This window comes from Phyllostomus discolor, chromosome 3, assembly GCF_004126475.2.
Source record: "Phyllostomus discolor isolate MPI-MPIP mPhyDis1 chromosome 3, mPhyDis1.pri.v3, whole genome shotgun sequence".
NCBI classification, from domain to species: domain Eukaryota; kingdom Metazoa; phylum Chordata; class Mammalia; order Chiroptera; family Phyllostomidae; genus Phyllostomus; species Phyllostomus discolor.
The window spans coordinates 166,127,442-166,144,235 of NC_040905.2; the positions used below are offsets into that span (position 1 = coordinate 166,127,442).

The 16,794-nt window shown below is 41.4% G+C and overlaps 1 protein-coding gene across 1 annotated transcript in view; it reads left to right on the forward strand.

Annotated features, from left to right (window-relative positions):
- Positions 1-16,794, forward strand: part of PGM5 (phosphoglucomutase 5) — a 169,123-nt gene that overhangs the window by 122,390 nt on the left and 29,939 nt on the right. Inside the window, exons 9-10 of the mRNA XM_028529921.2 lie at positions 3,421-3,604; positions 16,237-16,371. Of these exons, the coding sequence (XP_028385722.1) occupies positions 3,421-3,604; positions 16,237-16,371 (319 nt within the window). The remainder of the gene's footprint in view (positions 1-3,420; positions 3,605-16,236; positions 16,372-16,794) is intronic.

The window sequence follows — 16,794 nt, forward strand, 5'->3', positions numbered from 1 at the left end:
CCCCACTAATGGTCCAGACCATGTCCTAGCTGGCTGAACTGGTACCCTCTGACAGGGCCACATGATTCAGGAGCCACAGAGTTTGCTATAGTTTATCCCCATAAAAGGAGGTACAGAAAAGGGAACATTACCCTGGGAAGAAGGAAGGGAAAAGGTCAGTGGTAATGAGCTTAGGGTTAGAGGGGTTCTCTACCACCTTCCTGTTGTTGAAGGAAGTGAGGCAGCAGAGTCTTCCGGCTGTGCTGTTGCCTGCTAGGTGTGTGTCCCTAGTAACCAAACCATGGTTTAGGGGAACAGCAGTGGGAAAGGATGTTAGGAAAGAATGTGGGAATTGGGTGAGGGAATCCTTGGGTGCTCTTAGAGGCTCCCTGTGTATTAAAAACAGATTGTGGATCATTTGCTTTGCTTATAAATAGTTAACCACTTTGGATGTTTGGTTGTGTTTCAAGAGCCTGAGGACAGAAAGAAAGCTTTAGACTTCCCTTATAAGGTGATTGTTTCTTAAGAGGTCATTTACTTAGATAAATATCAGAATAAGGAAGCCTGTGATTGTACTCATTAAAATGAAAGAGACTGCAGTGCTCTGGCAAATGTCGATGGCGCCTTAACATTCTCCATTCCTGTTCAGTCACGAAGGCTGAGGATGCGGGGCACTGTGATCCACCCCCAGTTATTTATGGTGTCCTAGAATAAGGACTCTCAGGGCAGGTGGGAACTTGTTTGAGCCCATAGTATTTCTAACAAGTGCCAAAAATTCCTGCTTCTTGTGGGCTTTTTTTGGCATACAAAAAAGGGGCTAATTGGTACAGAAAATCTTTCAATTGAACAAAGCTGTTTTGAAAAGTCCAGCGTGATAAAGTATATTATGATTGCTAACCACTGGCTTAGTGAGAGTGCTTCAAGTCAGGGATGTGTTGCTCATAATTTGTGGAATAATTAGTTTTCTGCCAGTGTTCTGAAGATGTGGTGTTATGATAAGTGTATTTATAATATAGTTCACTTTTTGTGGCCAAGAGCTTGCATGATAATTACTTTTTTCATAACAAATACCATATTAGAGAATATAATACAGTAGAGATTTGAATTCTTGTTGGACATTGTTTTATGTTTCAGATTTCTGTCCAAAAGATCAGAGATAAACAAAAAGGGAGAAGGGAAAGGTAGAATTAAAGGTAAACATTTCCTTCAGCCTCCAGCAAATGCAGATTAAAAGGTTCTTGTGAAATAAAATTATTTCTAGTCTGTTTTCTTAGTGGAGAGGAAATAATGAGACAATTTTGGTTTGCCTAACAATAAGCCTAAAGTTGTATCTGAGAACCCAGATGATTTTCCTTATATGAGTGGACCCTGGAAGTTCTCCATTCCGAGGCTTCTTCCCTTGGACATGTGGTGGCGGAAGTCATTAGAGGGGGAGGCAGTGCCAGGACTTGCTTGCACATAAGATGAGCGTTTGGGCAGGCCGGTCTGATGACTTCAGCCACAGACTGAATGTGACCTGTTACATTAGTGGGTGTTCTCGATTTTTGAATCACTTTCAATGCTTCTTGATCTCCTACTAGACACACTTATTGCATCATCCCGCCCCTTTTTGCTTAGTTAGGTCTTTACCTTCCCCTAAAGTCTACCTTTAAAGAGAATCTAGGCTCAGAATGCATACACTGATGAGAAAGAATGTTCTGAGTTCCCTGTTGTTTTGCTTCTGAGGCTGGGGAAGACACACCTGTGAAGGAGAGAGAGAATAACAGAAATGGGTAAAGGCTCAGGGGACACGTTGCTGGACATGATATGTTCTCCATTTTGGCCAATATCCTGATGTTTACTTAAAATGTGTTGTGTGGAGAATGTAGAAACAATTATTCAGATCTTCCTTCTTTCATTTCACTCTGAGAATGCATTCTTTCCCAGTGTTACAGGCAGCCCCAATGTGAGGTCCCAACATGGCCACTTGAACACAAATGCCCTTCTAAGGGCTTGCTTCTTCCTCTTCTTCTTTGTTTTTATTGATTTTAGAGACAGAGAAGAAGGGAGATAGATAGATAGATAGATAGATAGATAGATAGATAGATAGATAGATAGATGCAAACATCAATTTATTGTTTCATTTATTTACACATTAATTGGTTGATACTAATATGTGCCCTGATGGGGATTGAACCCACAACCTTGGCATATCAGGATGATGCCCTAAACAACTGAGCTACCTGACCAAGGCCAGGGATTATTTCTTAAACAAAACACTCTGGTTGTACCATTAGATCTGAGTCAAAAACTATCTGACATTGGGAAAGACCCTATAGCTTCTTTATGGCAGTCACTAAGAATAAAAGTAATTAACAGTTTTAAGCAGTGGTGTCTGGCACTGTGCCAGCTACAGTACTTGGTATCCATTTTCATATTTAACCTCCCTAAGAAGAAATGAGATGATGGTTATTTTTAAACCTTTTTTTTTCTAATCACCCCTTAGCCCTGTTGTTATATTTGATGATCTTGGCTGGAAGGACTTTTTTCTTTTAATGGAAAAATGTTGATATTTCTTCCAAGTTTCCATGAGAGTTTTATGGTATATTGAACTCCGTTTTTCTCTCTTCTCCTCCTTTGATTCATCTTTCTCCTTCGATCCTCCCTTTTCTCCCATCTTTCATTCCACTACTTATAAAACACTGGCTACTTACCAGAAGCAGCCAAAAACAAAACAGGTAAAGACTCTGCCCTCCAAGAGCTTACAGTTTTTGTGGGCAAAGGCAGACAAAAAATACTGGAATAAACAAATATACAAATAAGGTAAATACAAATTAGGATAACTACCAAAAACATATAAAGGGTAATGAGAGAGGGGGAGAGGTAGAGGGATCTACCTCTATCTCAGATGGATCTTCGGAGAAGGTCTCTTTCTGGAGGCGACACTAAGTTTGAAAACTGGAGGAAGATAATGGACCAGCTGTTTGAGTAGCCAGGGCAAGAATGTAGCAGGTAAAGGGACAGACAGCAAGCCCGAAGGCCCAGAGGCAGGCGATAAAGCATCTCTGAAGACTGGAGAGAAGGCCAGTGTGGCTGGAACATGGTGAATAAGGGAGAAATTGGGACAAAGGCCAGTGAGGAGGTGAGCAGAGCCAGATTCCCCAGGGCCTTACAGACTATGGTTAGGGTTTTGAGTCTTGTTTTCAATGTGATGGACGCTTTTGGAGGAATTTAAAGGAATGGAGTGCCATGACTTGATTTTCACAAGACCGCTCTGGCTGCTGTGTGGAGAATGGATTGTTAAGAGCCAGGTGGAAGAGGGGAGACTAGTTGGGGGTACTTTTCTGTGTGGTTCTTCCATGAAAACAAAACCAATGATCAGATGATGTTTAGAGGTTCATTTAATTGCTCATTCTCTAATTAGGTTTGTGTTCATCTTGTGTCCTGCCTCCCCCTAACCAGGTTTGACTATGAAGGACTAGAGCCCAAGACAACATATTACATCATGAGGGACCTGGAGGCGCTGGTCACAGACAAGTCCTTTATTGGCCAGCAGTTTGCGGTGGGGAGCCATGTCTACAGTGTGGCAAAGACAGACAGCTTTGAATATGTGGACCCTGTGGATGGCACCGTGACCAAGAAACAGGTACTTGCTAAGAAATAACTAGAGAGGTTATCAGGCAGAGCCAGGTGCCAAAGTGTCCTACAGCTAGAGATGATACACTCTGAGTCCTTTATTTTATACAGGAGAAGCCAGTAGCCAGGATTGAGGGAAGCCCTTGGTGAGTGTTACCTACCCAGTAAGTCGCAAAGGGTAAGATTAGAACACAGGGCCCTGAATTTCTGTCCGCTGTTCTTTCACTCAGTAACGAATGCACCAGTAGACCCAATTCTTTCTTCTGGAATGTTTGCAGCCTGCAGGCTCTCTATGTGGTTGCCATTGCTGGTGATGGACTCAGTTAAGCTTCTAAGAGCAAAACATCCTTTTCCTTGGGACCCTCAGGTGCAGGGATGTTTCATCTTTCATTACCTGTATCATTGAGGAACGGTAGGAACTGAGCAAGACGGGTTTGTTACTCCTGGTAGGGGAAGAAACAGGTGGAAAATTTGCCCCACAAAGCCCCAAAGGAAGATTTATGGTTGAGAATTGTTATCACCATAGATAAGTGGCAAAAGTAACCACAACTTCTATTATGGTCTCATTTTTGTGAATCGTATAAGAGAAGTTGAAAGCTATTACAATTATTTATCTTCTCAGTTTTGTTTGCTCATTGTCTATGGCAAATATTGACCACTCTCAGGGTCAGTTTTAACATTTATAGTCTAAATAAGGTACTCTGAATAGCATTAAGAGAAGTTTCACTCTAAAATCCCCAAATTCTTATCTTCTTATAAATCTTCATCAAGTGTGCACAACAAAACGAATGAGAAGCTGTATGTTTTGGGGGGACTAAGTATAATAGTATTTTATTAAATTAGTAATGCTGTTTTTATTTTGACCAGTATTTCATTCATACTTTTTGTCTTAGTGTACCCTAATTTGCAAATGTTATTTCCAAAGCTCATTGTTATTCTGTTACTCTCTTGGTATTCTCCCTCCAGTCTTAGTTTTATGGTGATTTTTCTTCTCTATCAAAATGTCAGCCTTTCATTCTAGGCCTACTATGGCCAGACAGATTAGTTATACAGTCTTACTTTGGAAAGGACTAAGGTAGTGGAGAAAATACTGGTTAAGTTTAAAGACCCAGAATTGAATTCTACCCCTGCCACTTGCTAGTGTCTGACTTTTGGAAAGTTGCCTGATTTCTTTGAGCCACAGTTTCTTCCTCATCTGCAAAATATCTGTCTCAGAGTCATTCCAGAAATGGAATGAAATAAAATATACAAAGCTCCTCACTAGCCTTTACACAGGGAGTATACCATACATTTTTTGTAGTTGTGTTTCATTTCACTCCAGGATGCTTTCTTGACTGGATTGAATTCTCTCCAAAATAATCCCAGTGACTTCCTGGAAATGTGAAGTCAGGAGCCCAGCACATGCCATTTTGAGCCTCTCTGCTTTGGATAAGTCTTTTTCAGTTTTGTACCATATCTCCACATCCATTTACTCTAAGGACCTTAGAACAAACTTCTTCCCAAGCCAGGGCTCACTTTGTGGTTGTTACTGTAAAAGTTAAAAGTCATAAAATACGTGCCTGCTAAAGTATCTGGGAGGTTTCCCTGCCTCCAAGGAAGGCCAGAACACCAGCCCTGGAAGGGATGTCTGGTCCATGCTGGGTTCTGGACTCCATCTACTCATGCAAAGCTTGTCTGTTGAGCTCATTTGTTTTGCTCTTAAATCCACTAATACTCTACCGTTTTCTTCTTCAGTGTACTCAGCATTTGGATACTTTTCTCCTGGCTTTTCTTTAATTGTTCACATCAGGCTAATTCCTCAGCTAGGTCTCAAGTTTGGACATTTATTTATCCCATGCCCCCTCCCCTCCAACCCTGAATACTGGTTTCCATTTTTACTTCCTAATTTATTGATATTTTTTTTCTTTCCACTCTTTCATTGGAACTTAAATGTAGCCATAAATAGATAAGTGCTACTGGGACCTGCTCCTGGGAGTTGCTCTGGTACAGGAGGAAGGTTGTTCATCTTCCCAGATTCTAGGACCCAGGTGACATCTACATTAGCTAGTGGCCTTGCGTCACCCTGGAGCTTCTCTGTAGGTCTAGGTTTGGCTCAGTGAGGGCTTTGGAGGGGCAGTTAACTCTCATCCCCACTGCCAGTAAGTCACAGGTGGTGCTTTCACCTCAATTGGCCCTGTTGGTGTAGAGGGGGAATTCCTGCATTGCAGGCCTGTTGCTAACCCTCCATCACTGAGGCCCACATCTCAGCATTCTTGGGATGGCAGTAATAGCCAACATTCAATTCCAGGGACAGTTGAGTCTAGGGCACACTTCATGTAGCATTTCTCTAGGAGGCAGATGGCTATGATCTCTCCAGTGTTCTCTTGTGTTGGAGTCAGATAGACAGGTTTAAAGACTGGCTTTGCTACTGCTTAGATTTGTGACTTTAGTCATGTTAACTTCTCTGGACCTGACCTTAGTGGTGGGGGCGGGTGACACTGATAATAATGTCCTTTTAGGGTTATGGAGAATGATCAAGGGAGAAGTTCCCAGGTATAGTGGTTAGTACCCATTGATGCTTGAGAAATATTGGTTCCTTCCTACGTAGCAGAATCCTCCACTTGTCTGCTTATCAGTTTGCATAAAAATGTGAGTGATGTTTAAAGGTATAGGCTTGAAGTCAAAAAGTCTTGGGTTTAAATCTTGGCTCTGCCACCTCCTTGCTAGATGATCTTAGGCAAGTTACTCAACCTCCCTGCGCCTTTCTCTCCTTATTTGTGAACATAGAAATAGTAACTGTGGTTACCTCATACAACCATTGGGAGAATAATACATGTAAAGTCCTGGCATATAATAAACACTAATAAATGACTAACTGAAATAAGTTATGTTAAAATTGGATCATTGGGAAAGAAAAAATTTGGCATTTAATGAAACATATGATAAGAAAAGCAGGGGGAAAAACATACAGCTCTGCAGGGGGTCCTATGAAGATATGGGAAGGCCTCTTCAGTTTCTGAGTTATCGGTGAATCAAAGTCACATTTCTCTGCCTTTCCTAAGTCCCCCTCCCACACCACCTACCCCACTACTTTGCTTCAGAAAGGAAAAGGTATATATATATATATATTAAGGCAGCTCAGCCTCCTTTTTGTCCTTGATTTGAGGTTGAAGTCAGGAAACAGATGATGGGGTGGGGGTGGTGGGGAGGAAAGCTGTTTCATGTATCTCAAGAGATAAAGAAGAAAAGCATCTCTATCCAAAATGAAAATCCCGTTCTGGTGATAAGCCTTCCCCTGGCCCCAGCTGTCCACCCCACTGCTGTGGAAATGTTCAGCAAGATTGATCTTACCTGTGAGACCCTGTGGGAGTCATTCAAAGAGCAAGAAGGAAAACCCTGAAGTACTCAGCTCCTGACGTGAATTCCCAGGGACCTCACGGGCCTCATTGTGACCTGTCGGGTCTCATGGAATGTACTATGGCTGCCTCCAAATTTCTGAATTTTTGTGACCTTGGACACAAAGAGAAAGCTTGATGTGTGCCTCACATTAAACAGGATGCAAGAGAGACTCTGATTTATAAATACCAATTTATGGAGGCATGGTTCAACAACTGCAGTTGGTCCCTCTACACTTCCCACGAAGATATGTCACCGTTTAATTTTCAGGTAAAATCTAGGCTCATGAATGAATGGTGATGATTTCTTCAAACATGAGTAAGAAAAATAAGCCAATAGCTACTATGAGAGTGAGGGAGCAGTGTGACCAAGTTGCTGACCGATTTAAGAGGTTCCCAATTTTTGCCTTGTAAAGAGGTGGGAAAGATGAGGGGAGACAAGGATGGCTCACTCTTCCTTCAAGGGTGAATTCTTTGTGCAAACATTCAGACTTTCCATGGTGCTAGCACTCTCTTTTTCTCCCACCATTGATATAGCCCAATGAACACGATCAATACCCAGAATATCTCTTACCATCACCCTCCCCAACTCCTCCTTGTAGCCTAATCTCCTCGAATCACCACTCAGCACCACAGTTATGAGACTCTCCCAGTTCTGATAGAAGGTATACTCCAGTCTCGGTGCTGTGAAGGACAATGTGAGCATGGCGCCAGCACTGACTGATGGCACGTGGCCACTGTGGTGGGCATCAGTCCAGAACTATAAACTATATTTTGAAAACTAGCTTTCAAATGAGAAATGGCATTTCAGCAGCAAAATTGAAGCAACCAAGTATCCTTTTATGAGTTGCCCAACTTCTGAATTTCTATTTAACAAGATCAAAAATCATGAAATTGTATTGCTGAAGTCATTGGTAAGTAATAGTTCAGCTGATATTTAAAAACAGATGTAAATAAATGCATGCCAATTAGCTGATGTGGAAAACCAAATCTCTTTGACTATGTCAGGCTAACTCTGAGCTTACTAATACCTCTTCAAGTTATGCAGGCTATGTGGAAAGCTTTTGATGTTCTCAACCTGGAAAAAAGAACTATTGGAAACTAGTTCAGAGGAAAAGCACACTGTGAAGACTAATTCTGAAGTCACCTTTCCTGTAGAGTTATTATTTTAGCATGTAGGAAGGTGTCTGCACTTTTTAATTTCAATATTTAGAAATAATGAATTGGCAATCTTGAAATCACATTTTAGTCTGGCATGTGGTGCTTTAATAATATACCCTGGGGTATTGCCCTCCCCTGGTAAACAGATATACAGGAGTTTACTGAGGCCTCGTCTCTGGAGGCACCAGATGAAGGCGACGGAATGTTGTCCGCTGGAGAATCTGGGGCTCCCGGAGAATTGCTCCATTTAGAGCCAACTGATCAACCTTAAACTTTAGCCTTCAACTTTTATCACATTCTAATCAATGAACCAACTGAGAACTTGTCATTAACAATTTATTATTGTCCGGTCACAAGCCACTTGCTGGAGTGAGATTTGAGCTACTAGAATTAGTATTTAAGAAGTCATTTTGGTCATAGTGATTACCCACCTACAAAATTTAATGAAATCTGAAGGTTAGTACCTACAAATAGTCCTCCTGTGTTGGGTGACAGAAATGTTTAGGGAGTGAGGTATTATCATTACATGTATATTATAATTAAATCTGGGTTAAAAAACTCTTTTTCTGTTGCAAGTTGTGATGCTGAAAAAGAATCTCTATACTAAATATACATTTCTTTCCTACTTTAGCACATGGTGAAGGCAGTTGAGGTTTGATTCATTCATGTCTTTGTCCATTCAATGACTGTTCACCAAACACTGCTGTATGCTAGTCAGCTTGCTGGGCATTAAGGGTACAACAGCACAGAGTCTAGCAGGGAGAACAAACTGACATTAAACTTGTAATTGCTATATAATTTGTTGAATGGTATCACAGGGAGAGAACTTATTTGAGAGTGCATATCAGGGGGCACTAACTTGGACTAGGGCTCTGGAAAGCTCTCTGTGGGGAGGTGATATTTAAGCTGTGTCGTGAAAAATGAATGGGAGCTGGCTCAGGTGAAACCATCATATCAGATGACATGCTTTTCTTTAATCAGATGTAGTTTTGCCATTGTTCAGCTTTCCAGATAAATACCTGGGATTTCAGAGTAAGCACTAATATTCTCACTGGGATGTTACAACATCTATGATTGTGATTCTCAACTTCAGTGCTCCTTTGACAGCGCTGGAATTATGGTAAATAAAGATTGTTGGGCCTCTCCTTGGGAGGACACCTTGAAAACCACAGATTAATTTTTCTCTAATAATTACTTTTCCTGTGATATTGTTCATTTGTCTTCTGAGGACCAAACACATATTGGATGGTTTATAATGGCTGATTTGAAGATAGAGAGAGGGAGATGCTGTTTCTAGTTAGTTGGGAAGTTCTTACTCCTTTGCTTCTAATTCATTCTAGTTACAATGAGTTACCCTCTCTTGACCTAAGTTGACTACTTTAGGACTATCTTCTAAAATGTGTGATTAGGAATCAAAACATTCTGGAATGGTATCACATTCATTTCCCACTGAAATACTAGTGACCGCATATCGTCAGGTGGGCGACTGTAACCAGTAAACATAAATATAAAAGGAAAAAGCTGCAAAGGATCTCAGGAACTAAGGGACGTAGCTACTCCTGTTGTCTGGGTAAAGTGTCTGAATGCAGCATGTCCCAGAACTGGGGCTGGTGTTCAGTGAAAGGGGATCAGCAGTCATTTTTGGCTAAAGACTTGGGGAAATGGAATGTGTATGATGTAGTTCCGTTGTTCCAAAGTTGATAGTTGGAATCTGAGTGAGAAGCAACTATTAAGTCTTTATGGTCCGTCTCATCACCTTACTTTAGTGGCCGTCTCATCACCTAACATGGTTTTTGCTGGATGGGCGTTTGAAAAGGCACTGAAGAGGCCATTTGACCCTGATTTCCTTCAGATAATTATTTATAATTGTTGACTTCCAAGAGGGCTGGTTGGTTGTAAAAAAGGATAGATGAGAATTGTTCCCAAGAGTAAGTTGGGCAGCTGGGTATGGTGATGTAGCCAGTGAATTGCATAGAGATGCTGGCCTAACGGGGGAGGGGAAGCCGAAGTTAAGCCAGCCAAGAGGAAGGATGCTGTTCTGTAATTCGTCCACCTGTTTGTAATTTATGTAAGGGCATGATATGGGCTAGCTGCTGCCCTTCTCACCCACTTTTGAACTCCTGCTTGCAGCTAACTATGACTTAAACAAAGAAAAATGGGTAATTCTAAGTAATTTTTTTCATGGAGAGATATGGCCATCCAATCCAAATCTTCTGCTGTATAAACTGTGTGTTTTTGTCTACAAAATATGGTGCAGATGTTATCCAGCAATATTTTCACCTTGACGCTTTCCAGATAACTCGCTGGGATTTCCTGTGGGAGATAACATCTGAGTTAGGCTCACAGAGCCTTTCTCTGTCCTGTCTCCCGGTTTATACGCCTGGTGTGGCCAACTGACTGTGTGTGCGACGTCCTACCAAATTTCAGGGCCATGTGCTGTTTTCCTCTGGAAGTCTTCTTAAGTCAGGACTTGACGAGATCAGATGCTGCCAAATAGCTCTTGGTAATGCACAGCTCCCCTTCGCTGCCTGGCTGCAACATGGCCTGTAGTCTCCAGACTAACATCTGGCAGCTCTGTGTGTATTTAGCAACTTGCTGGTTTCCCTGTATTGATTTATAGAAGGGCTTTAAAAAAGAATCACCATTTATTTATCAAACATTTGTCATATGCCTACTCTACATAAGGCTCTGGGCCTGTTTGGGGACCATACAAATCCTATGAGATACTGTTCAGATATTTCACATGAGAAGCAATGTGTGACTGTCAGCAGTTCCGTATGGTTCAACCTAACATTGTGAGCCTGCAGGCAGCGGACCTGGACTACAGTCCTGGCTCCTCCATTCACTAGATGTGTTACCTTAAGCAAGTTTTTTAATTTGCCCTTTCTTTTCAGTAAATGAGAAAGTGGCCTGAATGACTCTAAGGGCCTTTCTTTAGGACCTTAAGAGTCTAACTGACCAACCTGGAAGAAGTATTTTATTGCCAAAGAAGCCAGTTCCGTGGGAGGTGTGGGGATGAGAGGTAACAGATCCATGAGTTCAGTGGTGATTTCAGAGGGCAAGACAAAGTTCTTAAAATAAAACTCATGTTATTTCTGCCTAATTTAAACATCAATAAGTATATACATGGCACCACAAACCATCCCCATTAGCAATCTTCTGCAAAATCTGGAAGGTTGGACAACTTAGAGACCAGCACCGTTTTCATTAAAAGCTCTAACATAGTAACAAAATAATATTTATATAGTGATTTATAATTTTCAAAGCACACATTTTCTGACTTTATGCTCATAACAACCTAATAAGCCAGGCTCTTCTATTTTTCACCCATCTTTTAGGAAACTAAGGCTTAGAGAGCTTAAGTGACTTAGTCAAGGCCACCAGCTTAAGCCAGAATTCAAGCCTGGATTTTATAATTGTGGTCTCTGCATCATGTCCAAACTGGCTCCGTGAACAGCAAAACAAAGAGAGAGATATCTGGGAAGAGAAAGAAATGCTACAGAGATAGCTGGAAGCAGAGCGGAAGGTTTTTGTGTGGAGATACCTGCAGGGGACTCATAGTCTTTTAACAATCCTTCTTCACTGGGACAAAGCTCAGCTGGGCAAAACCCTCCTCACCAAGGCATGCAACTACAGGCACTCAAAGGGAAGAAAAATACTGGGCTGGAACTGAAGTGCCTTTGGATATCCCCACCCCTTCATTAACATTGTCCTCCAGTGCATAAGGGTATCTTTTTTCTTTCTTGAAGCTTGTGGCTGTTGTGTCATTTGGGACATTCCAGCTCCTGTACCTGCCGAGCCAGCAGAGGCACCATGGATTCCTTCACCGTTGCATCAAGAATTCCTTAGCAGGCTGTGCTAAAAGCAATTAGTGTCAGATGGCTCAAGAGGAGATACTTCTAATGGTTCTCCTGCTGAACAAAGAGGCTTTTGGAACTCAGCAAGATGATGTTTTATTATCCTCCTGTGTATGGGCCTCCTAAGATCCCAGTTCAATGGCAGTACACACATGAAACCTTAGCTCTTAAAGGGATCTTCTTAAAGACTGACTTGCAGTATAGTCCAGTCACTTGATATTGAAGCCAGTGCTCCAGAGAAAAAGGGCCACTACAATGGTGTCCACATTTGTCTACACATTAGAATCACTGGAGAGCTTTTACAATCCCAGTACCCAAAGTCACACTCATACAAATAAATTGCATTTTGAGGGTAAAAGTCAGGTATCAATATTTTTTAAAAACCCTCTGAGCTGATTCCAATGTTCAACAAAGTTTGCAATTAAAGGGCTTATGATTTGTCTAAGATCACATAAGTGGGGACAGGAACCCATCATAGTTCAACTCAATTGTTTTTAGCTGAAAGTAACTCTTGCCTGGAAAATGTAGGATGAGAAGATGCAGAATAGCTGCCATAATGGTGACATGCCTAAACAATAGATAGAAATTTATTTCTCTCTTACAACTGCCCTTCAAGATGAATATACTAGCCCCAGTTCACTAATGGAGAACATGCTGTGAATCCTACTGAAATGTGGAAGGAGGCTCCCGGTGGTGCTCCTTCCGGCTGTCAGACCTACTGTGTGCCAGGTATTGTCCTAGGCTACACGGAAAAATGGTCAACAAGGACAAAAAGCTTAGCCCTCCCAGAGCCTATCCATTAAATGAAGGATCCAAAGACATAATTCAGCAATTCCAACGCTTTAGGGTCAGGACTGTGGTGGGAACTGATTTTATTCATTTGCATTGGACCTTGATTTTTCTAGAGGATTTGTGGCAGCAAAAACACACATAATGAAGTTGTTAGGATATAAATAAGAAACAGAAATGAAGACTAGGGGAAATATAAATAAGTGCAGGGAGTTAAGAACTGAAGAAGAAAAATGTATAATTATGCAAGTCATAAGGATCTAGTTGGGCTGAACCTCAATTTTGGCATTAAGTGTTCTGGCAGCCATATTGAAAAGGGAGCTCTGTTTAGTTGCAAAGTTTTTATTGTCAAAAAGACAAAAGTATACTGTTACCTCAGGGAAGGATAGGCTTTCCCAACACTTGGCTCTTGAGGAAGTGTCTCATGTGGAATTTCATCTCGTTTCCAACAATATTCCTATAGTGACTGCAAAATTGTATTTTATAACACAGTGCCTTGAAGACCCTGCCATAAAAGTAAGAATATAAAATAGTGAATTTATGTTGTGAGTAGGTGGTCAGAAGTAGGTTGATTTGTGCCAAATATATATCCAGATGAATCTATGGCTATGAGCTGAAATATCTGAGGGAATGGATACACTGGACACCCTTAAAAGCAATCTTCATAACTTCTCTCTACTGGGATTTTGATAAGGTAGATGATAATTTTTTTTTATTTTTTCTGGGATAGGGTTGGAGGGTAAGTATTCCACATTGTGGATAATGTAATGGTTTATACTAGGGGGTCAGCAAACATTTTCTTAAAGGGCCAGACAGTGAATATCTCAGCCCTTGTGGGTCAGTCTTTGTCAAAGCTATTCAGCTCTGCAGGTACAATACAAAAGGAGCCATAGACACTACATAAGTGAATGGGAATGGCTATATTCCAATAAAACTTGATTTTGTAGAACCAAGTGTCATGTCAAATTTGGCTGACAAACTGTATTGCCAACCCCTGATTTAACACTGAAAAAAAAAGCAAAGTATACTCTTGCTATCCTTCTATTGGAATTACAGAACATTTAGAAACTTAGTCTTGGCCAATGGTGACTTTAGCCTCATGATTTAATCATCAGTAGGTAGTGATATGTACTGGCAGGAGCATGGCTCACATTCAGGTTGCAGAGTCATCACATTTGCTGGAGGACGCATGCGGACCCTGAAGCAACCCAATATAACTATTCACACTTCAAAGTGACACTCAACAGACAGGGAACCGGAGTTGTTGCCGCACATAAGTGGGATGGGTCCAAACATTTTTTATTTCACAAGGAGAAGGAGAATTGTGTGTCTCACCTGGAGGTCTCACAAAGCAACATGGATTCTCTATTAAGATCTCTCGGTTGGTCCCTAAGGAAAGAGAGAAGAAGTTGGATTATTTCCAGTCAGTGTGTGCTATTTACTCCTTCATCATCTTTTCAAGTGCAAAATCTATTCCAGGCTACCAGATGTAGATTCTAACATATCTTCTGCGAGTACAGACAAAAATACAGCTGCCTTTAGGAAAAAATAATATGATTTTGCTGAAAAAAGGCTTAGTTACAAGCAGGTAATAGATGTTGATGGCTTTTTATGATCTGGATTTTAAAATACCTCCCATAAACTAACCTGGGGGGTTAATTGTGTAATGGAAGCTACACTAAAGAGTTAAGTCTGTGAGGTCATCAGAAAAGGTGGCCTCGAGTGATTTGGAATTTGCAGCAATGGGTGATTTAGGGCTCCAGCATTAGATACTGTTTTAACCAATTTATGGATAACCCATGGTCCTGAGCATTGAATTATGAACACATGTGTGCCACAGGTGGTGACAGTGGGGAAGCAGGTTTGGACAGGATTAGCAGCTTTAGGAGAGTTTGCAAAAACAGGGAAGACAGTTGTGGAACCTTTGGGGTTTCGTTGTCAGTTTGAGCATAATTTGATGTATCATTCTTTCTGGATAGTAGAAAATTGTTCCTTTTGCTTCATTTGGAATTTCCTATTCACTTGTCCAGCAGCATATGCTGGTTGAGAAAATGGTTTCTGTTTATTGTAATCAACTACTTCAGGCATATGGAGAACAAGGACTGTGTCTTTGTGTTTGTATACTTAGGGCTCTATCCAGTACCTGATCTCTAACGGCCACTCAAAAAGTGGTTGCCCAAAGCATGAATCCTGGACAATAACGTCCTGTCTGCACAACCAGTGTCACAGAGCGGTGGATTGTCTAAAAGGGAGATGGCTCCTTTTTGTTGTACAGACTGTGCCAAACCTTGAACCACTCCAACAGAGACTAAGGCTTTTTATTTAGGGACTGGAACAAAATATTCCTGTAAGACTTAGAAAGCAGAAAACCTCTCACATGGAGTCATAGTGACCCAGTAGATGCCACCATATTGGGCAGAGGTGTGGATAAGTGATGTATATGGCAGGTATGAGATATTTTCAATAACGGCTTATTCTTAACAAACAGAATTTGAGACCAGAGAAATTTTAAGGGTAAATTCCTTGAGGAAAAATGCTTCATACCAAAGTCACCTAAGATTTCTACTTTTTCCGAAGTAACATGTGACCAGGCGTACTATTTCATTCATTCTCTTTCCTCTGGCTCTTGCCAACATGCTTATTAATAACAATGACTTTATCGGTTGTCTTAAGAAAACAAATTTCCTTCAACAGAAGTCACAGAATGATTTTACAGTCATTTTTTTAAAATATCACTGCCACCAATAAGAAATGCATGCAGAATGAGGATGTTCTGAGCCTAAAACAAATTAATGCTGAGCAACACCGAGGTTCAGCCACAGCGCTGTGCCCACCCCACCCTGGTGGCCAAGTCTTGCAAGTAAGAAGGAAGGGGAGGGCCAAGATGGTGGGGATATTCCCGGGTGCTCTCAGAATTCAGATGAGGCTCTAGCCCTGAGCCCTTTATTGTAGGGTTTCCTTCCACCAGAGGAATGTGGGAACAAGGAAAGAAACAAAGAGAAGATGAACTTAAAGCAAAGCCTAACATCACATGGGGTAAACTTAACATGGACAGTTTGTCTTACTGTAATAGATAAATTGCCTACCTCCATTGTATCTAGATTTATAAAGGATGAACTTTGGCTCCAGGGACATTAAATATCTTTTCATCCTTATTACCTCCACCCATGTCACAAGTCCAAAAAAACTTGAGCATCTGTTCACAGTTTTGCTCCTGACCCTCCTCTAGCATTAACCACAAGGCAACAGAAATAGAATAAAGAGATTAATGCATAACCTCAAGCAGCCTCTAGGTTCACCTCACAGTCCTGCTTGGGTGAGTGTCAGGAGCCAATTATAAGTTGTCATGACTCTGAGTATCTTTAGTTTACAGAAACATGCTAATATCCAAAGTAGATACTAATTGTTTTACTTGTGTCCTCATCTGTTCATTGATTCATTCTGAATGTTCTTGGTCCCAGGGCCTGAGGATCATTTTCTCAGATGCTTCACGGCTCATCTTCCGGCTCAGTTCCTCCAGTGGCATGCGGGCCACCATCCGACTGTATGCAGAGAGCTATGAGAGGGATCCCAGTGGTCATGACCAGGAGCCACAGGTACCGAAACAGAGCTGTGCTCTCAGCACTGTGTGTTTCATTGCTTCTGGCAAATTCCAGGAGCTCCTGTATGCCTTTTATAGCAGTGATTTGATTTTCTGGAAAGCAAATTCCATATTGATGCTTCCAGCTGAAGCACAAACTGCGAGTGACTCTGTGCAAACTTAATTCATTCCTTGCAGTGCTGGAAACAGAAAAATTGTTCTCCAGCATCTATGATGAGTTTAGGCTAGCATTTCCCAAATGACTTGTCTCTCTTGACTACTCTGCATTTTGTTAACTGGGGTGACATCAAGAAGAGGCACCTTGTGTAGACAAGGACATTTTGAGTCAGGGTCAAACTGGTCAAACCACCCAGAGCCTTGACTATGCTCACGTAAATTATGAGCCCTCAGGTGTTTGGGAAACTCTGTGTTGGACCAT